The sequence below is a fragment of the Myotis nattereri genome (genome assembly GCF_964212035.1).
Source record: "Myotis nattereri genome assembly, chromosome: 2".
In the NCBI taxonomy this organism is placed as follows: Eukaryota; Metazoa; Chordata; class Mammalia; order Chiroptera; family Vespertilionidae; genus Myotis; species Myotis nattereri.
The window spans coordinates 23,791,291-23,817,657 of NC_138076.1; the positions used below are offsets into that span (position 1 = coordinate 23,791,291).

Below are 26,367 nucleotides of genomic sequence, written 5' to 3' on the forward strand. Positions count from 1 at the left end.
AAAACAAATTAAGTTCGAGATATAAAGTTTCACTATATACACTACCAGCTGATAATTCACTTACTTTTGAAAGTGAAATGTATATTAATAAACACTAACTTTATAATTATTCAAAGTGTGTATACATATTTGGGAGAGACCCTGTATATATCTATATCTATATCTATATCTATATCTATATCTATATCTATATCTATATCTATATCCTAGTAGATAGATCTATTTATGTATCTATATAAAATAAAATTTTTATCTACTTGACTCTAAAAAAAAAGCACTCTAAATAGTGCTTTGCACAGAGCACTTTGTACATCTTAGCCACTAAAGCAAATCAACCAACCCACAACTGTAGGTGGTGTAGGGTGTGGTAGATATTAGCAGTCGGTTTATCTGGTTAGACCTGGTGGTAGTGGTGATGTGCATGTGTGTGGTGGGGAGGTCCCATGGGGATGTTGAAACCTCCTGAGACCCCCCTAAGGCAGGGGTGGGGAACCTTTTTTCTGCCAGGGGCCATTTGGATATTTGTAACATCATTCGAGTACCATACAGAATTATCAACTTAAAAAGTAGCTTGCTATATTTGTTTAAACTTTTAATTAATTCACCCCTAATGTCTTGGCAGGGTCAGACCAAATGATTTCATGGGTCTTATATGGCCCACGGGCCAGATGTTCCCCACCCTGCTCTAAGGAGTGAAGCCAGGGGAAAGCCTTATAATGTTTTTTGAGGCAGGGGCTGAGGGAGGAATGGCCTTTTTATGGTAGAGGGTACTGGTGCCTTGACTCAGGACAAATCAAGTCCTCAATGTGTGTGCCAGCCTGCCTGGTAACTTTCCTTTTCTCTGTCTAGGGATCTCTTAATGCGGGACAACCTGTTTGAAATCATCACAAGCTCCAGGACCTTCTACGTACAGGTAAAAAGCCCGCCCCACGAAGACTTTTATGTTCCATTTCTGGGAACGGTGTACGCAGACGCCTCACCGTTTCCTGTGCTTTCTCTTTTATTTTGCTTGAAGTTTCTAGTTGGTAAATTTAGCCCCTGAAAGTCAGTGTGAGTCCCATTTTATTCTAAACAAGATGTTTGCCAAAAGCTTCCCAACCATGAAATATAAGAGCAGGTTGAGCCACTGCACTGGGGAACGTGAGTGAGGATCAGCTGCTCCCAGCTGCTGGGAGCCAGCTAAGCAGAGAAAAGGAGAACCGGTCAGTGGTTTCACTTCTCCTTTGGAGGGTATTTATAAGCTCCGCCCGTGTGGTCATCCCTGTGTGCGGAAGGACAACAGCTCAGAGGCCCCTGTGCAGGCGCCAGGTGCACAGCCCAGCTGCACAGAGAAAGCCATTGTTTGGGCTCTGGCCGTTCAAGCTATCAGAGCTTCTCCCCTTCACCCACAGCTGGAGTTCTCCCAACTCCTAAAATTGTAGGCGCTGGGAAGGCAGATTTCCAAACAAGCCCTTAGCCCAGCCTGTGCTGTGACTCATACAGCATGGTGATAATACATTTCTAGTGCTAAGACTGCCATGTCACATGCCAGTTTAAATGGGGGAGGGATTTTGGGGGGCTCAGCCAATGCTTTCAAGGCTTCCCCTACCCTTTCCTCTATGTTTCAAGTGTCACTCCCTTCTACAGGGGTCACCCCTCCCCCATGTGTTGGGTAGCAGCTCCAGTCGTCCCCTCTCTGAGCTGGCAGCCTTAGCTGTCTGTGGATTCCATCCTATATGATAAAAGGGTAATATACAAGTTGACTGAACAGCAGAACGACCGGACACTATGACGTGCACTGACCACCAGGGGGCAAACACTCAATGCAGGAGCTGCTCCCTGGTGTTCAGTGCACTCCCACAGGAGTAGCACCGCTCAGCCAGAAGCTGGGCTCACGGCTGGCGAGTGCAGGGGTGGTGGCAGGAGCCTCTCCCGCCTCCACAGCAGTGCTAAGGATGTCTGACTGCCGGGGAGTGGGCCTAAGCTGTCAGTTGGACATCCCCCAAGGGCTCCTGGACTGCGAGAGGGTGCAGGCCAGGCTGAGGGACCCCCTCTACCGAGTGTATGAATTTTGTGCACCGGGCCTCTAGTATATACATATATTTGATTTTAGAGAAGAAGCGAGAGGGAGAGAGAGATAGAAACATCAATGATGAGAGAGAATCATTGATCGGCTGCCTCCAGCACACCCTCCACTGGGGATCGAGCCACAACCTGGGCATGTGCCCTTGACCAGAATCAAACCTGGGACCCTTGAGTCCACAGTCCGACGCTCTATCCACTGAGCCAAACCAGTTAGGGCCATTCATTCAGACAAGCACTTGTCATCCCGGGAGAGACGACACAGGGAAGCTATGGAAAGTGGTGCTGGGGGTATTAGAGCTGGTTCCATTGCTGTTCAGGCACAAAGTTTTAAACTGGAGATGCAACAAAGGCATTTCCATGTCTGGCTTTTAAGAGATATTTGTAGAATAGTCTTCAGAATGCCAGCCATTTTGCCTCATGCTGAGGATACTGTTTTGCATAGAACAGATTCTGAACCAGAGAGAAAGAGAGTCAAGTACACAAGCAATTAACACAGTGTGATGGGGTTGGGGAGGGTGTTCGATGGATGAACACAAGGGAGTTTTTAGGGCAGTGAAACTATTCTGTATGATACTGCTATAGATGCATGAAATAGAACTTTATAGCACAATTTAAAAAAGCATTTAGGAGGTCAGGTGATCCTAGCATGGAATGCAGAATATGCCAGAAGAAGCTAAATGTATCACTAGTGTGAACCTCCCTTACTGGTGGGGATAGGAGAATATAAACAAAACAAAAGTGTGCTGAGTGCTACCATTAGACTGAGTAGTGGTTGCCATGGGGACTCAAAAAAGGGCATCTCCTCCAGCTTCAGGGGAGGTTTCCTGAGGGAAGACATATCTAAATCTGAGTCTGCTGAGGAAAGAAAGGCCCAGGCAGAGGGAACAACGTGTGTGAAAAACAACAACAAAAAACACACCTGGAGATAAAAGGAGCACAGAGCATACAGGAGGCTGGAAGGCAGACGCACAGGCCCCTGACCTTGCAAGCTGTTAAAGAATTTCTCTTTTATGCTAAGGGTGAGGCCCCTCGAGGTTGAACTAGGGGAGTGACCCAGTCAGATCTGCCTTCTAAAAATATTACTTGGGCAGGTGCTCTCACTTTCAGAGCCTTGTTTTCTCATCTGTAAAGTAGAGCTGATAGCCCTCCACCCTCGTCCCTAGAACAGCAGGCTGGCTGTGTAGAACAGTGTAGAGGACTGACGAGGAAAGGGGGAAGATAGGAGGCAGGCCAGCTTGAAGGCTGTTGTAGTGTAGGTGCGGGATAAAAGGAAGCCCGAACTTAGGGTGGATGGACAAGTGTGGGACATGTAAAAGCTGTGAAAGGGTCTTTTCTAGGACTTGACTGTTGGTTGGGTGTGGGGTGGAGGGAGAAAGGAGCAGCAAGGGCAGCTGGTGGCAGCAATCACTGTGAAACGGGCAAGCCTGGCACAGGTGGTTTACCTTGTCTCTGGGACATCCAAGGCGACATGCTGTGAAGGCCCTTAGACAGACAATGCCGGACACATTGGTGCTACTAAATTAGTATTTGTCAAGTGAATCATTATGCCGGGTAAGAGTTAGGACAGAGCTTTGGGGAACATGAACACCCCCACCCCCCGCACTACCACCACCACCAACAAAAAATGTTCAAATGGTTTTCCATCGTCTGCATGAATGTGTGCATGTTTACCAGTGGCTTCTCATCCCTTCCGTCCCCCTTTGCCGTCTGCTTCCACGTTTCTGGGGCAAAAGAACGCTAACATCACCCTGAATAAATAAATGCGTGAATGGACACATCTGTTTATCACAACTAACTCAAAGAGGAATCTGAAGTTAGAGAAGAGTAGAGATTAAAAATCACTAAAGATATGTATTATTTTATTTTAAAATAGCAACTATTAAACTGATTTGTGTTAAGACAACATTTTATGAAAAGGAACTATATTTCTGAAACAAAAAAGGCAACAAGAGTAGCATTGTTTTTTGTTTTTGCAAATCTCATTAATGGCTGGCTTAATAGAAGACAGCAGGATTCTCATATCTGCCTCTGCATTCTATCTGGGGCCATATGTTGTTTTGATGGAAGAATATGAAGAAAATCTGGCCCTGCACAGATACGTATTTGGAAAGAAGGCAGTATTTTAATAGCTTTTTCAGGTGATTGTAGATATTCTTCTTTGATTCTATACCAAAACTTGGCAAATGGTAGTTTCTTCATGTTTAGATGCAATGTGGAATCAGAAGCCAATAATAATAAACTTTCATACTCTTACATTAAAATCCTTTGGCTAGTTTTTCCATTTGAATGAATCCTTTTTACCAATGCATGATTTTGCAACTGTGTGCATAGGACATTTGGAAAATCATGGTCTTACTGAGCTATGCAGATCTTCCAAATGTGGGCACATTTTATTATATAACTAATCTCCCAGTGCCCAGATTCGTGCACAATGAAAGGAAATTAATTAGAAGAAATATTTTAATAGCACTGTTCACATCTTGCTAATGAATATAGGATTATACCTAGTCTCCTATCTGTCTACTCCAGGACTTCTATGAGGATCAAATGAGATGAGGCATGGGAAAACGCTTCACACACATTTGGTTAAACTGTAAAATGTTTGCACCTGGCTATAAAGCAAGTCAGGTTCCTGGGCTGAAGAAACTCCAAGGATGCTAGTCGCTAAGGAGTGGAAGCCGGGTGTTACTACGTGACATCATTACCTGGCACCCATAGTGACTGTTTCTGGGTTGGGCTGGGCTGTGGGCCACATTTTGCGCCATGGGGTCTTGGCAGCATTGGCTACAATTTAATGGGGTATCGCTTCAGGGTGGTGGTGGGGCCTGTGTCCCACTTGGGGGAAGCCGAGTATTGGTTTGTTGGTGCCAGGTCCGCGGTGCCCTGGTGCCGTTTATTTTTAAATGGCCAGTGAGCTCCTGAGTTCAGCGTCTCCCCCCTGGTTGTCAGTGTGCGTCATAGCTACCAGTCAGACAGATGGACACTTAGCCTTTTATATATATACTAGGGGCCCAGTGCATGAAATTCGTGCACTGGGCGGGGGGGGGGAGTGTCCTTCAGCCCAGCCTGCCCCCTCTCACATACTGGGAGCCCTCAGGCATTGACCCCCATCACCCTCCAATCGCAGGATCGGCCCCTTGCCCAGGCCTGACGCCTCCGCCAGAGGTGTCAGGCTTGGACAGGGGACCCCCATCTCCCCCCGATCACTGGCTCTGGCCCCCGCCCAGGCCTGAGGCCTCTGGCCCAGGAATCATGCCTGGGCAGGGGACCCCCCATCTCCCTCTGATTGCTTGCTCCACCCCCCGCCCAAGCCTGACGCCTCTGACCCAGGCTTAAGGCCTGGGCAAGGGGACCATCATATCCCCCCAATCCCCGGCTCCGCCCCCCACCCAGGCCTGATGCCTCGGCTAGAGGAGTTGACCCTCATCACCCTCTGATCACCAATCACCGGATCGGCCCCTTGACCAGGCCTGAGGCCTCCGGCAGAGGTGTCAGGCCTGGGCAGGGGACCCCCAGCTCCCCGCGGTTGCAGGCTCCGCCCCTGCCCAGGCCTAATGCCTCTGGCCTAGGCGTCCGGCCCAGGCAGCGGGGACCTGCAGTGGCAGCGGGGGGCGCCGCGATCGTGGGCTTCGCTTTAGGCCCAGGCAAGGCACCCCTAGCTCCTGGGACTGCCAGCTTCGACCGTGCCCAGCTCCCATCGCTGGCTCCACCCCTACTTCCTGCTATCACTGGCCAGGGCGGCAAAGGCGCCTGATTCTCCGATCATGGCTGGGGGGCAGGGCAGAAAGCAACCCATCAATGTTTCCCTCTCCTTCCTCTCTTTCTCTTTCTCTTTCTCTTTCTCTTTCTCTTTCTCTTTCTCTTTCTCTTTCCCTTTCTCTCTCTCTCTCTCTCTGCCCTGTCCTCCAGCTCTTACCTCCCCCCTGGGTTTCAGATCACTGTCAGTGGCAGGGGGCTTCTTCCTGCTTTCCCTTTTGCCTCCCTGCATTGTGCCTACATATGCAAATTAGCCACCATCTTGTTGGCAGTTAACTGCCAATCTTAGTTGGCAGTTAATTTGCATATAGCCCTGATTAGCCAATGAAAACGGTATCGCCGTACACCAATTACCATTTTTCTCTTTTATTAGTGTAGATATATATATATATATATATTTTTTTTTTAAATCACATTTGTTAATATTAGCATCAGCATCATCAACAAGTCTTTAAATATGGAAAGCCTTCGAACTCATGGAGGTAGATATAAGTCTTCTAAAATTCTAGTTTTTGCTTTGAAAGCTCAGAATTCATCATTTGCAAGAAAATACTTTCATGAACTTCCTGACATCACAGGCTCATTTCTTTCAGTTTTGAGAAAGTTCGTATATACCTAAATCTGAATAAGTTTGACAGTTTGTCTTTCGGTCATTTGTTCCAAATAAAAACCATGTCTCATGAAGAAAGGGAAAGAATATAGTGACTACTCATATAGTTTGGTTCTGATCTGCTTCCTAAGGTGTTATGCTCAGTAAATCTGCTTTGAAGAACCGTGTGTCCCGGTATCTAAGTAGCTCCAGCCGTGGGCAAACTACGGCCCGCGGGCCGGATCCAGCCCGTTTGAAATGAATAAAACTAAAAAAAAAAAAAGAACGTACACTTTTATGTAATGATGTTTACTTTGAATTTATATTAGTTCACACAAACACTCCATCCTTGCTTTTGTTCCGGCCCTCCGGTCCAGTTTAAGAACCCATTGTGGCCCTCGAGTCAAAAAGTTTGCCCACCCCTGAGCTAGGCCATAGAGCAAGGGAGACCTATGCAGAGGAAATTAATCTCTTGGACAGAAGAGACTTGGGCAACAGAATGGGGCTGGATTCCAACTACTTAGATGTTGGTCATTTACCTTCTATGTCAGGTTTACCTTCTATGTCACATGTGTGATCTCTCACACTGTAGTATTTCTTTTGTGTTAATAAAAAGCTAGACCATTTATTGGCCACTTTGCTCTCCTAGGCACAATGCTAAGCAATTTACAGGCAGCATATTACTTAATTCTCCGCAATGTCTGAGGTCATCTTCACTTTGAGATCATAAACCTGGTGAGTTACGGGACTGATTCGGAGGCACCGGAGGCTAGGATGAGACCTACTCATTTGTGTTGACAAGCAGCCTGGTGCAGAACCCAAGATGCAGAGGGTCGTCTGGCTCTGGATTGGGGAAAAACCAGCTTGGGGGAACTGGGTGTCTTGGCAGATGGATCGTGGTGACAAAGATCCAGAATCTAGCAGTAATCAGATATCTAAGCTTGTGATGCTAGCAAGCTAATCTGTAGATAGATGGTTCTCACTTTTGAACAAAGGCTCAAAATGAGGTTTTAGTCTTTGGAATACAAGCCAAGCGAGGTTCCCCATTTCCCAGTCATAGAAGGTCAAGGGTATAAGGTAGCCAAGAGGATTCGTTATTTGAAATGACTAATGTAGTGCCTGCAGACTGGCTTTGATGACTTGGCATAAGCCCAGTTGTCAGCACTAGAGGACTGTGTCAGGACAGAAGTTGTACTGAGAGGGCTCACACGTGGATTGCAGAGTGTTGGGCTGGAACTCTTTGGATACTTACGGTTTTAATGTAAACTACAAGGTACACGACATCACTCAGAACTACATAGTGTATATGACCTGGGTTGTCATGTGGCAAGGCTGTCTAAAGATGGGCTGGCTCTTGGGCACAGGGCAGGTGTGATTAGCTGTTGGGAAGAGAGGGCAGAGTTTGGGAATAGAATGAAGAAGGAGTTGCCTAAAAATTTTAGACAGCTGCAGTGGAAGCACCAGAAGTTCATATTGGAGGCCTTTTATTGATGACCTCTCAAACCCCATGCTTCAGACCATTGCATCTGTTGAATTGCTGGGCTCATAGTAGGTATTCATGGAAAGCTCACTGGGCTGCATTAAATCGAAGACTGCAGTGGTCCATTTTAATGCCCTTTGTTCCCCCCACCTCGGAAACTGCCCTCAAGAACAGAAACCCTACTTTTTTTTGGAACCAAGCACCAGAAACAATTGCACATGTTTAAGCACACCAGGAGAGGATGCGGGCATGAGTTTGGCATGTCTCCTCATGTTCTCCATTTTAAATACTTTTTAGTCTTGGTGACTCACATGGTGTGGGTGAACTTCAGAGCTGGTTTTTTTACCTCTAGTTCATAAAGCTACCTATGTGATATGGTTTTAAGGTATTTTAAATTCTTGATTAATGCTAAGCACAGGCTTTTCATAAAAGATAGATATATACATACACCATCATTTTTGCATACAACCTTTGAGGTGTTAGGGAATGTTTGTTGTCAGTGAATCCCATTCATAAAATGATTAATAGAGACTGTAATTGTGATGTCAATAAAGTAATATTCTATTTCTTCTCGTGGGATCAGTTACAGTATCTGCTTTTCTATTTGATTAATATTTTAAAATAACAGTTTATTAGTTAAACATTAAAGTAATGCTTCCTGATGTTTGTTATTATTAACATTAACATGGCTGGGTTAACTAGCTGGATTATCTGACAGAAAAAAAATGTCCTTAAACAGAACTAGAGAATTAGAGAAACATATAATTAGCAAACAATTTCCATCTCTATTAATTATTATATGTTTTAAGAAAGAAATTGAATTATTTTGCCTATCATATTAGAAAAGATTTTTAAAAATTATAATATGTAGTTCTTGCAAGGGTACATGTAGAAAATAATATATTGTTGGCAAATGAAATTTTCTTGTAGTTGACCAGAAACATTTCTGGCCAAATGTAAGAGCCTGAAAGGAATGCATACTGTTTATCTAGTGATTTCTCCGGGAATTGAAGAATCTTAAATATGAAAAAGCTTTATGCATAAAGGTGTGACTAACAGCATTATTTATCTTAGAGGAGAGTTGGAAATGATCTGAAGGCATTTTAGAGGATTTTGATTCTTGGTCTTGAATCCCCAGATGTTAAGTCAGGTGATTCCTAGGTTCCTGTGATTCAGTGACTCCTGGCTAAGTGGAGGCTGGTGTGAAGAGGCCTAGGCTAGTTGTATGAGAGTTTGTTGGTGAGGTCTCAAAAGGCAATCAAATCGGTGGCCTGGGCGTGTGGGGTAACAGTTGACAGTGCGGGAATTTGCTAGGATGATGGAAGGAGTAGAAGGAACTTAACAGTCCTGGACACGGATTATCGGAGTGTCAGCATGGGGCTCTTGCAATTTGCTTAATGAGATTCCCAGATCCCTATGTGATGTCAGAGGCCTTTGTCTCTCCCTCAGCTCCCATCTCTGTCTTCCCCGCTGTCTTCTATCATTCCCCCCCAACCCCCATCAAAACACCTCTGCTTCCCTCAAAGGAAAATCTCTAAGAAATGCCTTTCTCCTATTGGACAATTTACCTCCATCTCATTCCAATGTGAAATAACCCTTCTTCCCTCCCAAATATGGTACCTTATTTGATCCTGATAATTTGATCCTTTAGGTAGGAATTGTCTGCAGAATGAGGGGTGGGGGGAGTCTCGGAGACGGTGGTGAACATATTTATAATGTTGGAATTTAAGGATTCATGTGTAATAGTAATACTAAAATAACGGATGCTTATAATGCCCTTTCTGTGCATTAGACACTGTTCAAACTGCTTTACCTGCAAGGGCTTATTTAAGTCTCCCAATAGTTCTACTTGTTGACAGGCTAGCTCTGATATTAGTAAATCACCTTCCAGAAGAATCTTGAAGATCTTGCCCTGACTATTTTTTTGGACTAGGGATGGATTTGTCTGTTTCTTGGGGAACCACCAGCTTGTCAAATAACTGGGAAAAGTCCGGAGAGAGAGGGTGCAGGTAAAGCTGCAGCTCTAGCACGTGAGAGAACTGTTCCCCTTGGGCCCTTGTTGCTACACACTTTTGACCTGGTGTTCAGGGTGTGACACCATTTCCCTTGCAAGTTGCTCCTGTACATGTCTAACCAAGGAAGCTTGGTTTGGGGTGACAGAAAGGGGTAGGGATGAAGTTTGAGGGTTTTTAAAAAAACTCATTATGTATTATTTTGATATAACGCAAAGAGAAAGAATCATTTTGGGGATGGGGAAAGTGAGGGTGGTATGTGGACAATTTTGCAGTCTGGGGTGTGGTGTTTGCATATACAGATGCACACTTGTGGGTTTTTTTTCCCCACACTTGTGATTTGGGATGGAACCATTTGGGGAAGGCACAGGGGGACAGAGAGAGGTTAACAAATATAAATTTCTGGAGGTCAAGGCTTCAGTCTCGGTCCCATCTTGTGCCAGCACCTGATGCCATGTGTAATACTGAAGAAGGCCTCAGTAAACTTTTGCTGGGTTCGCTAGAATTCAGCCTCTATAAAGCTGGAAAACACAGAACTCGGAGGACTCCACTTGCAGTGGCTTTGCCTCTAGATTTTCTTCCTTTCTTCACAGAGTCGCTGCTGCCCCCTTCTGGGCTTAGTAGGTATCTCTGGGGGAAATACTTTTTTTTTTTTTTTTTTTTACTGTTTAGCAGTGTCCTACATGTTTTTAAGCTTAGCACTCCAAGTCTAGCAACTCTGAGGCCTGGATGGGGAATGTGAGCAGACTCAGGTAGTTTGTGTTTTGAGAGAAGCCCTGCTTGGCGATGATACACATCTGGGAGGCGTTGCAGAGGATTTGGCTTGAATGCGACCGGAGTTGAAAATACGCATATTCTGTTCAGGTATCTGTAATGGAGAGATGACTGCACTGAGAGGCAGGAGAACTGGAATGTAGACCAGGGTCCATAGACCTCGAGCTCTGACTTCCTGGGCCTCATGTTCATTTTCTATAAAGCTGGACCAGGCCGACTGTGTTCCAGAAGGGGGTCCAGGAGTTCAACAGGGGAGGGGCCTCTAAGCTCTCCCCGCCCTCGTGACCTCTGCCCCACTGCTGAGCTGCTCCACTTGGAGCTGGTTTATTTATGAAGTGTCAAATCCGAAAAAATGTCCTCAAAAGTCTGAAGCCACTGGACGAGATGATCTCTGAGATTCTTCCAGCTCTAATGGTGTGATTTTTATGAACTTAGCACTGAGTCAGAGCCTTGAGCGCTGAAATCATGGTGCCCAGGATGCCTGTGTAAATGCTGTGGGTGTTTTGCAGGCGGACAGCCCAGAAGACATGCACAGCTGGATTAAAGAGATCAGGGCAGCTGTCCAGGCCCTCAAGTGCCACCCCAGAGTAAGTCACTTCCTTTCTGTCGCATAGTCACTGTCAACTGGGAGATGCGTGTCCTTGAGTGGGCAGGGTTTATTTGGGGCTGTAGGCAGGCTGACTTGTTTGTTTTTCTCTGTCCATTGACTTGGGTGCACATATTTGTTTTTTAGTTTTGGTTCTTGGAGGAGGTGAGGTAGGGTCGGGTAGGTGTGCCCTGCACAGCTCCCTGCCAGGCAGACTGACAAGTCTGCAGTGAGTCCCTGTGGACTTACTTGGTTTCTGTAGACAAATGTCTCTGGACGACGAGACGGAGATTGGGGTGGGTACTCAGTGTGGGGCTTTGGGATAAACATTGTCAGGAAAGCCCTCACTTTCCTTTGTTTTTTTTTCTTCCCTTTTATTTTTGTAGGAAATGTCCTTTTCTCGATCCATTTCTTTGACTCGCTCTGGAAGCTCCAGCCTGTCGGGTGGGCCCACCTCTGTCTTCTGCAGAGGTCGGCCACCTGTGGAAGAGAAGAAAGCCCTCTGCAAAGCCCCCTCGGTGGCCTCCTCCTGGCAACCCTGGACACCTGTCCCCCAGGCCGGGGAAAAGCTACATCCACCTGAAGAGACTCTTGAGGACGCTTTGTTCACGTCTCGACTTGGGGAGAGCAATACTTCCGGGGCATTGCCCAGCTCCCGGATAAGGCACCGATCGGAGCCCCAGCACCCCAAGGAGAAGCCATTTATGTTCAACCTTGATGATGAGAACATACGGACTTCTGATGTGTGATGAGGCATAGCGCCCAGGGAGGGAGGGACAGGGAGGACTCAAGCAAAGGAAGCCATGTCTGTTTTCCTATCTGTTGGAGGATAGTCAGAGGCCTTTATGCCGCTCATATTCCTTTGGATGCTGTATGGGAGGGGCCCATCCAGCTGGCTTTTTAAAAAGAAATATCCATGTGGTGTGTTTAATTTGGGAAAATCACTAGGTCATGCTCAATGGAGATCAGGTTGCCTCTTGTCCGACTATTGAAAGGTCGTCCTGATGAGAGAAGGTTGGAAGTCTAATTTTGTCCCTGACCAAGTTTTATTTCCTTGTCCTAGTTTTAGTTCCTTCCCTTTGTTTTCAGGACAGACACGGAATCTTAGGCCAGTCATCTGGCTTTATCCTATTCCTCTGTATTGGCTGAAGTTTGACTGTGAAGTAGGAGGGTGGAAACTAACCCACCTAAACAGAGAGAGGAGAGGTGGAGACCCAGGCTCTGCTTCATGGGATCCATTCTAAGGGGAGGTGTTAAAATCTGGGGGCTAATCCATCAGGGAAGATCCCCATAGAGAACGAAATAGGGACCTCTTGTAAGGAATGGGGAATGATTCATTCAATACATCAGTCAATTTTGGGAACGACTCTGTTCTCATGTAGATGTTCTTTGACCCCAAATACTGCCAGTGTGAGTGACAGACTTGCCCACTTGGTTTCTGGGTCCAGCCCCAAGGATGAGTTTATCAGTGTTAAATGTTATGACTGTTGAGAACAGAACAGACATTTCCCTTGATACGGTGTTAGTTGGAATGTGTGGAGAGTTGACACTTGTATGATAATTCACTGTGTGATAGATCAGATCTCTATTTTAGAGTCTTAGATTTGCTGTGAAGCAGATGCTGGGAAGGGATGGATTAGAGTTCATCCAGCTAAGTTTTCTTGATCCATGTTTTCCAAACAGAAGGAAAGGCCTGTTTTAGCGTAGACATTATCTTGAATCCTGCCTCACAGCTTGTTTTTCATGGTCCAACGTAGTCTAAGTGTAAGTGCTGTAATATTGTGTGCCCTGGCATATTTGCTTGCTTTTTCTTGTTTGTGTTGTCCTTTGAAAGAAGCCTTATGTTCTTGCATGATCCGACCTTGTAATCTGATGAGGTGTTCTGTGTACTTAAGAGCAGAGGGATAGAAAGATAATCTTGATAGATATTTATATTTTTAATAAAATAGAAACTGCATAGAAACTCTGATTTAGAGGCTATGCATTGCTGACTAGAGATGTCCCAGGTAGAAAAGCATAGATTGTATTTCCCGCCCAAATTTCAGGGTGTACCTTCTTCCATTTGGCAAAAAGACAAAAAACAAAACAAAAAACTATTTCTGGGGCCCCTGGAAGGATTTGTCTATCCAACTTGTATGGTGAACTGCTCAGGGTCCCCTAAAGGGAGAGACAAGGTAACTCATTTCTGTCTATAACTTTTATCAGCTAGGTCAGTTAATTATATCTTTAAATTATAAAATTAATGACTTGTGGAAGAGACTAAGAGAAGTATTTTTACCTAAGTAAATCCCTTTCCCTGCTTATGTCCACATCTAATGCAGAGGTGAAAAGATGTGATCAGAAAATCCTTAGGGACTTGAGGGAAATCTTAATGTTTCTTTCAGGAGCCATTCTTTCCTTGAAGTCCATGTCATGTTGAGAACTATTCTTGACTGCACTGTGTTGGAGCTATACTTCACTTAAATTGCTTGGCATAGTGGTCCTGGTATAAAAAGGAAATCTACTACTGGGTCTCTCTCTCTCTCTCTCTCTCTCTCTCTCTCTCTCTCTCTCTCTCTCTCTCTCTCTCTCCAGACTCTTACACACTTTTGTCCTTAGAAACCCTTGGTTTGGGAATTATTTATTTGTGAGTGGTGGAGGTTACAACATACTTCAAGTAGCCTACTTCCAAAAGTCATTCCAAATTCTTAAAGCTCTTTGTCTCTGGTTTCATTTTCCAGTTTTCCTCAAGAAAATTATTTGGCTAATAAGTGCACAATAAGTCATACTGAATTAATGGAAATAATTTAGAGACTTTTGAGGTCTCTTTAAACATTCCCTAACTCATGGAAAGTTGCCACCTTTTTGGTGTGTAAATTGTAAAAATCTATCCATTTCTCTCTCTCTTTAAAATTAAACTCTCTGCTAGAATACTACTGCTACATTAATTGGCCATTATAATAAGCTGATATGTTTCTTATTCATTAGTCTTTTTTGAGAATGTGTTAAATTGAACATGCTTATAAATCCAAATTGTATTATTATGATGGGGAAAAACAGGGACTCTAGTTGGCAATTCCTTAGAAATTCCATGTTAGAACATATTAATGTAGTTCCAACACCAGGTAAATATAATTATCTTCAATGAAGCCTGAAAGCATTCTCATTCTCAAACCTTATTTTAGAATTCCTTTTGTGTCCCTATTTCTTACCTTCTGGCCAATTTCACAGCACAGCCTTTTAATGTCACTACACATGTGAGCCAAAGGTGGTATATGTATGACAAAAGCATTTAGTTTTAAATGTATAAAATGGAAGCAAAGCAAAAAATAGGGTGGGGATGCACTATAGGTTAGTAGTTAAATGCATAGGCTCTGGAATAAAACTGAGTTTTAAAAAATAAAATAAAAGGAACTAAAAAAGGCACTGCATTTTCTTCGTGGAATAAAAACCTTCTCTGAGTTGTGCTGTTTTTATAAGACATTTGGCGGCGTCTTGACTCACTCTATATGTAACAGTACTTCAGGTGGTCTTCCCTGGAGCTGAACTATTCACCATCCACTGCTTTTGAAAGCTTACGGATTTGCTCCCTTAAGTCAGTTGATGGTAAACAGAATTGGGCTTTTTGGATACTGTGAGACGACATAAACATACATTAAGTAGAGTGACCTCCGGTCAAAATGTTGGAATTACACATCTGTTTCTGGGTAGAATGCTGGAAGATTCCCATGAGAAAGTAGATTTAAGGTCCAGTTTTGTAGTTCACTTACAAGTTGCTTTTTTCCCCCCACTTTTTTTGAGTATAACTGCTCTGACATAGGCTAAAAGGACCCAGTAAATAAATAGCAGGCTCAATACTGGAGCAGTGGGATTTGATGTCTATTTGCACTGACAACTAAATAAACAAGCATATGGAGGTAACAATATTTTGGTAATAGAGTTCCCCAAATCAGCTTCATTGATAAACTTTGAACATGTCAGAAATGGTTACGTTTATTAAATCATTTCTACCCATTCCCTTTCTCTCTGCGTGTTGCCTGCAGCAGTCAATTACCATCACTCATCTAGGTAGAGTTTGAACTGTTTGATTCCTTTCCCCACTGCTTAGGAAGGTGTGGCATGATTCTGTGTTTCGAACCAGTATGTTTCAGCTGTGAAATGCACTCGCTGTAACTACTGAGCTGAGTGCATGGAAATGGTTGTGCTTCTCATGTTATGTGCTCTCTGAATTGGTATGTAGCAAAAAAGTTAATTTTCTAAAACTGTTTTGTGGCTTGTTTTGTAATAAAAAACATGAGGATACTGAAATGTGGTGTGTTTTCCTAATGCCCACCGTGGGTGGGTACTGGCTCGTCATTCTGCCCCTATTGGTTTTATGGATTTCACAATGCAGGTCCCTGCTCAGGGTCGGGCTACTGCGCACTTCTCACCACTGCCTGGGGGGTGGATGTGGCCGAGCGGTGGGAAGCTGTATGGGTGTGTATGTGGAGAGGTCTGCCAGGCTCTGCCCCTTAGTCTGGCACTGGTGGAGGCGGCACCCTGGCCGGGAGTGTGTTGCTCATTTAAAAGTGGTTGCGGGTCCAGGGTAAAGTAATTGGGAAAGTGGGAGGAAGAAGGGAGCAGCATGGTTAGACCTTCGCCTCAACCCGCTGGGCTGGGACAATTCCTCCTGCTGTGGCTGCTGCTGCTGCCCCCGGTGCCCGATCCCAGGGTGGAGGCCCAGAGGACCTGGCCCTCTCCGTTCTGCCCCGCGGTCTGCGAGCCAATGCGCTGCCCCCCGCTGCCCACCTGCTCCTCGGGGGCCACGCCGATGCAGGACCGCTGCCGCTGCTGCCGCGTGTGCCCCGCGGCCGAGGGCGAGGTCTGCGGCGGGGCGCTCGGCCGGCCCTGTGCCCCGGGGCTGCAGTGCAGCGCGCCGTTCCGCCCGCGGCGCCTGGGTGGCACCCGGCTGGGCACCTGCGGCTGCCCGGCGACGGGGGCGGCCGTGTGCGGCAGCGACGGGCGCACCTACCCCAGCCTGTGCGCGCTCCGTGCCGAGAACCGCGCCGCGCGCCGCCGTGGTGCGCTCCCGGCGCTGCCGGTGCAGAAGGGCGACTGCAGGGATCGAGGTGGGTGCCGGCCCTGTGCTCTCTTGGAACTTTCGGGAGGAGCGTTTTTGAATGGCGCAGCTCTCCACGGGTTCTGCCCTGCTCCATTGGCCGTAGGGATTCCACTTCTTGCTCCCGATTTTCTTCCCTCCTGGGGTGTCTCTTTGCGGGTCCCCATGTGGTTCCCCCCTCCCCCCAGTTTCCTCCTCACACCTGTTAAATGTCCTCTTCCCTTCTAATTTTTTTTTCTTTCCAATCGGGTGACGGGCCTAGTTCCCTCAAGGCGCATCCTTACGGGAGTGGGACCACAGGATACAGGACGGGGGAGACCGAAGAGAGGAAGGGAAGGGAGGAAAGTGGAGAGAGGGGGATGGGGGGACTGAGAGATTTGAGATCGGACCCCTTGCAGCGGTTCTCAACCTGTGGGTCGCGACCCCTTTGGCGGTCAAACGACCCTTTCACAGGGGTCGCCTAAATACGTCCTGCATATCAGATATTTACATTACGATTCATAACAGTAGCAACATTACAGTTATGAAGTAGCAACGAAAATAATTTTATGGTTGGGGGTCACCACAACATGAGGAACTGTATTAAAGGGTCGCGGCATTAGGAAGGTTGAGAACCTCTGCTGCAGGATCAGGAGGCGAGGGTCCCATCGCCCCCAGTAAAGGAGCATTGCTTCACAGGGACCAGAAGCGCAGGCTGGCTCAGGAGCAACTACAACTTCATCGCAGAGGTGGTGGAGAAGGTGGCGCCATCTGTGGTTCACTTGCAGCTCTTTCGGAGGTAAAGGCGGCAGGCGGCGGCCGTCCACTCCCCGCTGACTTTCCGCTCCAGGTCCGCTACTGTGAGGCTCAATGCGGCCCAGGAACCCGGTGAAGGTGCAGAAGGGACACGGGTTCTGACTCCCAAATCTGGGTACGCCTGCGCCCTTAGGTGGCCGGGGTTTCCCTCTCCCTCATCTCCCACAGACAGAATTGAAGGTCAGGGGCAAGAGGTAGAAGGCACCTGAATGATCTTGCTCAGCCCCCTCATTGTTGTGGAAGGAAATCCTCTGTCAAAGGCCAGTTAATGGTGGAACCTAAACAGGAACCGGCCTCCCTGGGCTCCCTCCCTGCCTGGGCCCTGATGATTTGGCACTAGGACTCAGCGGTTCTCAACCTGTGGGTCGCGACCCCTTTGGCGGTCAAACGACCCTTTCATAGGGGTCGCCTAAGATCATCCTGCATATCAGATATTTACATTATGATTCATAACAGTAGCAACATTACAGTTATGAAGTAGCAACGAAAATAATTTTATGGTTGGGGGTCACCACACCATGAGGAACTGTATTTAAAGGGCCAGAAGGTTTAGAACCACTGCCTAGGTCAGTGATGGTGAACCTATGATACGCGTGTCAGAGGTGACACGTGAACTCATTTTTTGGTTGATTTTTCTTTGTTAAATGGCATTTAAATATATGAAATAAATACCAAAAATATAAGTCTTTGTTTTACTATGGTTGCAATTATCAAAAAATTTCTATGTGACACGGCATCAGAGTTAAGTTAGGGTTTCAAAATGCTGACACGCCGAGCTCAAAAGGTTCGCCATCACTGGCCTAGGTCAACTCTTGACCATGGTATTGTGATCAGGTTAGGCCTATTTGAAGCAGAGGGTTGCTGCTCTGATCAGCTCTGAAGAGGGAGTGTGCCTGGAAAAGGAGAGTTGGAATCAGCTCTCAGTGGGATTCCCAGGAGATGAGCAGGCCACTGAACAGGCAGACTCCAATTCCACCCGGAGACAATGAAAACACGGGGAAAAGAAAAGTGTCTGGGAAACTGTGCTGGAGGTATGCTTGGTACCTGTGAGGTTCCGTGTCTCCAGACTGTGGTGCATCCCCTGACTCTTCCGTCCTCTGCTTGCGCTGTTGTCTTTACTGAGACAGGTCACCTCTCAACGGCAAGGATATTCCTGTATCCAGTGGCTCTGGGTTCATAGTGTCTGAGGATGGGCTCATCGTTACCAATGCCCACGTCCTCACCAACCGGCAGCGAATCCAGGTGGAGCTCCAGAGTGGGGTCCAGTATGAAGCCACTGTCAAGGACATTGACCATAAACTGGATCTTGCGCTGATTAAGATCGAGCCAAAAGTGAGTATGGGAGGTCTAAATCAGAGTCTGCGTATTTAGGGATTTTCACCAATTTGCTCATGTTTTCTTCTCCACCCCCTTCCACCTACAACACATTTTTTCAACTAGCATATGCTGTTTTCTAATTTCCTTTTTTTTTTTTTTTTTGGTTGTCTTTTAGTCCCTCTTCTATTTTCTTTCTTTTTTAATTTTTTAAAATCTTTATTGTTGAAAGTATTACATATGTCCCCCTTTCCCTCCCATTGACCCCTTCTAGCCCGCCTGTTTATTTTCTTCCATGCCAGTCTGTATATCCCTAACAATTTCTATGGCAGGGAGGAGCGAGTCTTTTTTATTTTTCCTTCTCCTTCACTGCCTCTTTTTTTTTTCTTCTTCTCCTTCACTGCCTCTTTTTTTTCTTTTTCTTCTCCTTCACTGCCTCTTCAATAGATGCTGCTTCTGGAAACTTCTTTTAGAGTAGTCTTAGAGCAGCGTGAATGATCACAGTGAATTCAGAGCTGCTAAGGAATGCTTTGAGGTCCCGTTACACCAAGTGAAGTCTGCACTCCAGCAGTATTGACATCATCTAAGAATTTGCTGGAAATGCAGAATCTCAGACCACAGCCAGGTCTACTGAATTAGAATCTGCATTTTCTTAAGATCCCCAGGTGATTCGCTCATGTATTAAAATTTGAGAAGAACTGCTCTGGGTGATCAGCTTTGTTTGTGGCCAGTTAATTTTGACTGTCAACTTTTGAGCTGGACCTGTGCTAAGTAAATTGCTAATGTCAGTTTATGTTCATCAGTAACTTCACTGTTGGTTTATTTATAGTAATTTATATAAAGCAATACCTTTAGATTTTAGAGACGATCCCAATCATCTTAACAAGTGAGAGTTTGGGTGGGTGATTCTTGGATTATAAATGCCAAGTGACAAAGACTGTGTCATATATGTGCTGTACATAAACACCGGTTGATTCTATTCTTGATCTTCCCCATCCTTTCTTGCCCATGTGCAGACTGACCTTCCTGTATTGCTGCTGGGAAAGTCATCTGACCTGCGGGCCGGAGAGTTTGTGGTGGCCTTGGGCAGTCCATTTTCTCTGCAGAACACAGTGACTGCAGGAATTGTCAGCACTACACAGCGAGGGGGCAAAGAACTGGGGCTGGAGGATTCAGACATGGACTATATCCAGACTGATGCCATAATAAATGTAAGTCACTTGGGAAGGCCATTGTGAGCCCATGAGATGCTTAGGGGCAGTGCAGTCAGAGCGCCTCCTTTTCCCTTTGGCCTTTCGGAGATGTCCCGAGTTGAGTTAGATCCTTACGAGAGGGATGGAATGCCATTTTGTTAGACTTCAGCCTGTTTGATATGATAGCTGGCATCCATGATATTGGGTGGCCTGTTAGGGTCTGTCACAGAGGCCACCGCTGCCGTAGGAAGTGGTGGTCCTTTTGCTATTGTTCTTTATCTGCAGTGACTCCAGTATTGATGTGATGGGGGGACAGGACAACTTTGCCTGCCGTGGGGGAACAGGAGCTCACTAGAGCGGGCTGTTTTTGGTAAATCTGTTTAGGAACTATGAATAGTTGACAAGGAGAAAAGTACTGATGGTTTTTTCAAATTCTGTCTCCAGCACGGAAATTCTGGGGGGCCTCTGGTGAACTTGGTAAGTGGCCACTTTCCTTGCTGCTTCATGTCTCTTCCTTGTAAAGACTTGACAGGTTGCATGGTGCAGACTAATCCTAGCGCAGAGACCTGTGGTGGGATGCTTTTCTATGACTGCATCCTAAGCAAATGGTTAGGAAAACTTAAGATCTACAATGGATTTGTCATCCTGGTGTGTGATCTCACCCAACTAGGGTTTGCTTACACGTTATATCTCTTCAACACGCTTTCCGTTTTGTTTTGTTTTTTTTTTTTTTAAATATATTTTATTGATTTTTTACAGAGAGGAAGGGAGAGGGAAAGAGAGTTAGAAACATCGATGAGAGAAAAGCATCGATCAGCTGCCTCCTGCACACCCCCTACCGGGGATGTGCCTGCAACCAAGGTACATGCCCTTGACTAGAATTGAACCTGGGACCCTTCAGTCTGCAGGCCGATGCTCTATCCACTGAGCCAAACCAGTCAGGGCCGCTTTCCATTTTCATTGGACAGTTAACAAAGGTCCTGGGTACTAAACCCAGATTTATGTCAAATGACCAATTGTACTATGTAATGTCCCCCTAATGTATATCCTTGAAGACTCCCTGCTGCCGCATATGAAGAACTGTCTCTCATCCCAAAATGCTAATTTCAGGATGTGGCCTGTCCAGGTTTTTAGTCTTGACCCACTTACAGATGACAGAAAAGCCACACCATGAATCCATGTTCTGTCATGTAGTTAATTATTAAAATTATTCAGTCTCTCTAGTGCAGCGGTTCTCAACCTTCCTAATGCCGCGACCTTTCAATACAGTTCCTCATGTTGTGGTGACCTCCAACCATAAAATTATTTTCATTGCTACTTAATCACTGTAATTTTGCTACTGTTATGAATCGTAATGTAAGTATCTGATATGCAGGATGTATTTTCATTGTTACAAATTGAGCATAATTAAAGCATAGTGATTAATCACCAAAACAATATATAATTATATATGTGTTTTCCGATGGTCTTAGGCGACCCCTGTGAAAGGGTTGTTCGACTCCCAAAGGGGTCGCGGCCCACAGGTTGAGAACCGCTGCTCTAGTGGCAATGCCAGCGTTTCTAGTCGCTCAAATATATGTGAAAACACGAGAGCGCCGTGCTCATTGACGCAGCCTGTGGTCATGCTCTCTGAGTTTTTGAGCGGATTCATTTGGTTCATCTTTACATATTACACTTACTTGTAGGAGGATGAATTGTGTGTGACGTTATTGAACGTTTTTTTATTCATGACACTGCATGCAATTTTTTGTGCCTTCTTTCTCCAGTGGACAAGGAGTTTACTAGAATTTCAGACCACACTCCAGACCTACTGAATTATAATCTGTCTCTTAATAGTATTAAATATTAAACTAAACAATATGATATTTTACCCTTTCCATTACCTAACAAGGCTAGAGGATGATGAAGTGCATGAAGAGGAAAGTATTTCTCACTTCATAGCCTTGGTTTAGTAGGGCTTTGTTCCGAAAGTCAATTTACTAATTCTTACGGATAGTTTCATTGAAGTGTTGCTGAAAATCTAACAGCTTTTTGCCTTTGCCATGTTTATTTTTAGTTTCATTTAAGGAATGAAAAGGCAAATACTCCTTGTTCTCTTCTTTGGGTCAAATAACAAACTGTGGTTCACACTGAAAATCAATGTAATTCAGCCCGGCTGGTGTGGCTCAGTGGTTGATCATCAGCCCATGAACCAAGAGGGTACTGGTTGGATTCCTAGTCAGGGCACATGCTCAGGTTGTGGACTCGATCCCCAATAGGGAGCATGCAGGAGGCAACTGATCGATGTTTCTATCTCTCGACCCTTCTCCCTTCTCTCTAAAATCAATAAAGACATGTTAAAAATATACATAAAATCAGAGTAATTTTGCCAAGGAAAAATAAGCTCAAGATTTTTAAAAAAATTCCTCCATAGCAATTTGCACATGTAGGTCCCCTCTACTATCCTACCTACATCCATTGATCCGGACTGGAGAAGCCCACTTTTCCGCTAGCCCCTCTGTACCCTGCCCTAAGGGACTCACTTCACTCCCTCCTGTTTGTTCAGTTTGCACAACTTGGTAACTGAATGACATCTCCTCCCCTGCCAGGATGGTGATGTGATTGGCATAAATACACTGAAGGTGACCGCGGGAATCTCCTTTGCAATCCCCTCCGATCGAATTCGAGAGTTCTTGGCGGAATTCCATGAGCGCCAGTTGAAAGGTAAGGGGAGGGAGGACTTTTTCTTCCCCTTGTGTGTTTTTGGGGGCACTCAGTCTACTGTGGAGACGGTTCTGTTGAATGCTGTCACTGGTACCCAGTTTCTCTAATGGCTGTTCGGGCAGTAATATAAGGACTAGGCACAAAACCAGGCATGGGTTGTACCCAGAAACATTTGGATTGGACTATTGTGGAAAGGAAACCCGAGGGGCAGAGATGGGGAGGTGAGTGGGGGACGGTCTGTACTAATGACGAAGGTTCTCTGAGGCGCAGCCTGAGAGGGCAGCTATGATGGAAGGATGTTCTGTGACTCTTTTAGGATCGCTGAAAGGAGAGAAGTTTTGTTGTTGGTAACACATTATAATTTTCCTTTCCAGGAAAGGCTCTTGCACAAAGGAAGTATCTGGGTCTGCGAATGCTGCCCCTCACTATGAAGTAAGTGTGGGTTTGAATACGTCTGGGTCATTTTCAGAAGCAAAAGCCGTAGCTGGACAGGCTTGCCAGGGAAACTAAAGGGTTAGGATTACAGCTGGGTGCCCTTGTGGCCATAGGCTCTACTGATGCACCAGCACCCACTGTACTTCTCAGCTTCTTTCACGTGCCTATATTTTATAACGTCCAATGGTTCTAGGCATGGGCATAGAGACTCAGAGCACACCTGGGAAGAATAAGGGTGACCTGCTTGATGGAGTCCTCTCTGGCCACTCTGAGCCTTGAGAGAGCAGATAGAATATTTACTGAGATTCATTCGGAGGCTTTGCCCGGGGCTCCGGAGATCAATTTGCTATGCTTCTTAACCGACCGGGAAATCTCTTCTCACTTTTCTTAGCCTTCTTCGAGAAATGAAAAGGCAAGATCCAGATTTCCCCGCTGTGAGTTCTGGGGTTTTTGTATATGAGGTGATTCAGGGAACAGCTGCCGAAAGGTAAGAGAAAGCCAGGCCTTTGCCCAGCCTCTTTTGTTCTCCCTAGATGTGTGCGTGGCAAATGTAGGACCTAGAGTTAGGCTGTCCAGCACCGTGGCCCCTGCCCACATGTGGCTATTGAACACTTGGAATGTGGCTGGTATGACCGATGGACTGAATTTTAAATTTTATGTAATTTTAATTTATTTGAATAAAGAAACTAGAAGCACGTAAAATATTTTTCCATGAAACACACCTTTTTTGGGGGGGGGGCGGGGGGGGGGAACTGCCTTGTACTGTAATCATTGCATTTATAAGATATTATGGTTGTGCATTGTTTCTAGTGGATTTCAAAGACTTAAAACAGAGTGTAAAATACATACTAGTAATTATTAAAAGATTACATGTTCAAATGATAGCTTAGATATATTGAGGTAAATAAGATATATTACTAAAATTGGTTTCATCTGTTTAAAATTTTTTGAAAAAAAATGTGGTTACCAGAAAATTTAAAACTACATATGGCATGTGGATAGTCATGCTGATTTAGACTTGTGTACTCTAAGGGCCTTCTTTTTGGAAGGCGGTGGTTCTCTTTAAGCCAAGAATGCATGATGTGAGTTAATAGCCTAAGTCTAAATTAATTTTGCTAGGATCCCCAAGTCTGCCCTTTCAATACCTTAGTTATTAAGAATCAGAAGAATCCAAAGGATCAAAAGTTTAGGAACATACTTTAGGTAATTTAAAATACTTTTGTCTTTGAACTCTGGATGACAGTATCAGACGGCAGCACTAAGTAAGTAAACAAATAAACAAAGAAATAAATCAAGCAAAGGTTAGAGTAGCTTTCCAAAGATGCTCCAGCAGTCTTGGTGTTGTTTCGAACATTTACACTAACTACTGAGAGCAGAGGTGGCTTGTCCAACAATCACTCTCCTGGGTCTCTCTCTTAAGCTTCTTCAGTATCTCTCACTGTATTTGTTTTTCAAGAGCTCAATAATCTGTTTAGATTACAGCAACGCTTTTAGTAGGGGGCAAGAAACCCTAGGGTACTACCTGTTCAGAATAGCTAAGTGTTAGGTCTCATGTTACTAAACTTGGCTTGTCACAGGCTTTCCTAGCCTTAGTTCCTGCCCCCTCCCTGCCGCCCCCTCTCCCCCCCTGCATCCCAATCCTTATTTTTAACTTCTGGTTCAAGGCCAAAGCTATTTCTTTCAGCTCTCCAAGGCCTTGCTACTCAGGATGTGGTCTGTAGCCCAGCTGCATTAGCATCAGCTGGAGCTTTTGGGAAATGCAGAATGACAGGCCTGCCACTGAATCAGAAACTGCATTGTAAACAAGATCTCCTTGATTTGGATGCACATTAAAATGTGGGCATTACTGCTTGTTTGATGTCACTGCTGAGCCGGAAATCTGTTTTGGCTCCAGCCACTTACATCTAATAATAATAATAATTATGATAATAACAGCTGGCATTTATTAACCACTTAATATATGTCAGGCATCATTTAATATTTTTTACATGCTTGGTTTGAGCCCGCAGTAGTCTTATGATATAGGTATTATTTTATAGAGGACACAGCTGTGGCAGAGAGAGGTCAATGTGAATTACACAGTAAGTCAGACAGCAGGGATGTGGAACCTAAGTTAACCTCTGTATTATCCTGCTTTCGTGGCTGCTCTTCTTGCTTCTGAGAGGCACACTGATCAAGTGGCAAGAAGAAGGGTTTTCAAGTCTGAAGACCAGGAATCAAATCCTAGCCTTTTACAAGCGGTGGGACATTTATCCTGTCTGAGCCTCATATTTGGGCTCAGCAATAATTTGCAGGTTTCTTTTTTCCACTCACAGAACTACCATGAACTGAGTTCTCCCTTTGTGCACAGTACCAGTCACCTTCCAAAGTAACCTTGTGCTAAAGGCTTTCCATGCTTGTAGCTCTGTCTACCTTCAAACTTCTCTTCACATCCTCTTGCTTTAAATTTCTCCTATTTTTTCATAAATTCCACATATCTTGGTAATCCTATTACTCTTGCTTCTCCTGCAGTCATTTAATTTTATGTCCCTCTTCCAGCTTATTTTTTACTTTAAGACAAGTCAACAGCATAGCTATGTATTTATTGCATGTCGGAGGTGGTTTCTGTGTCTAAGATATACATTCTATGTGAAACAGCTATGTAGGGGACTGCATACAGTCACAGCTTTGGGGAAAAGGAGTCTAGAATCAGAGCCTTAGATATTTAGACTTGGAAGGGTGACTAGTTTTTGACTTACTGGGAACAGAGCTTTTAATAGTATAGCTCAACATACTCTCTCGTACCATAAACTACGGTTGAAGATGGGGTAAGTGGGCTGTCAAATCAAACTGATCAGAGTGTAGCTGTCTAGGGAAAAACATATTGACTGGGCTTTTCATGTTTGCTCATAAGAATGGGAGTATGCTTCAGGTTAACAGAGGTCAGAGATTAATAGAAATGAAAAGCTAAACTATTCCAAACCAAATCCAATATAGGGGAGTAAACCTTTTTCACATGATTGATTGTGGTAGAATATTAATTTTATGAAAGTAAGTAGGATTGCTGTCTTCAAGGAGATTTCACAGCCTATCTTAGAACAGTCCTCATATTTGAAAGGATTGAGGCTATTTCTGGTTTCCTGGTTGGTGTGTTTATTACCAGCAAAATAGTAGTACCGTAAGAGTTCGACATTAAATTCTAGCTGGGATGAGTAAAACTCTTAGAGTTTCATTTTCCTTTTTTTCTCCCCTTCCAGCTCTGGGTTAAGAGACCACGATGTAATTGTCAGCATAAATGGGCAACCTGTTACTACCACAACCGATGTTACTGAAGCTGTTCAGGACAATGATTCCCTTTCCATGATGGTTCGTCGGGGAAGTCAAACTTTGATCCTGACAATCACACCTGAAATAATTGATTAAGTATCTTGATTTAAAGATAAATTATCTAACAAACCCAAAGTTACATTACCTGGTTTGTATTGAAGATGTGCCAAAGATGGGTAGGGGTTTTAAGATCTTTCTTATAAAGGAAAATGAATGCTTAAGTACGACCGCGCGTGCGCGCGCGCGCACACACACACACACACACACACACACACACACACAC

General features: G+C 45.0%; 2 protein-coding genes across 2 annotated transcripts in view; both read left to right on the plus strand.

Moving 5' to 3' along the window:
• Positions 1–13,328, plus strand: part of PLEKHA2 (pleckstrin homology domain containing A2) — a 57,424-nt gene extending 44,096 nt beyond the window's left edge. The window contains exons 10-12 of the mRNA XM_081082918.1: positions 850–913; positions 11,185–11,262; positions 11,648–13,328. Coding sequence (XP_080939044.1) covers positions 850–913; positions 11,185–11,262; positions 11,648–12,010 — 505 coding nt within the window. The 3' untranslated portion in view covers positions 12,011–13,328. The remainder of the gene's footprint in view (positions 1–849; positions 914–11,184; positions 11,263–11,647) is intronic.
• Positions 13,329–15,855: 2,527 nt separating this feature from the next.
• On the plus strand, positions 15,856–26,207 carry HTRA4 (HtrA serine peptidase 4). The gene is made up of 9 exons (XM_081085214.1): positions 15,856–16,348; positions 17,017–17,116; positions 18,261–18,465; positions 19,464–19,658; positions 20,085–20,117; positions 22,229–22,343; positions 22,718–22,775; positions 23,170–23,265; positions 26,015–26,207. The coding sequence occupies exons 1-9, from the start codon at positions 15,865–15,867 to the stop codon at positions 26,178–26,180; spliced, it is 1,452 nt and encodes a 483-aa protein (XP_080941340.1). The 5' UTR covers positions 15,856–15,864; the 3' UTR covers positions 26,181–26,207.
• Positions 26,208–26,367: the final 160 nt, after the last annotated feature.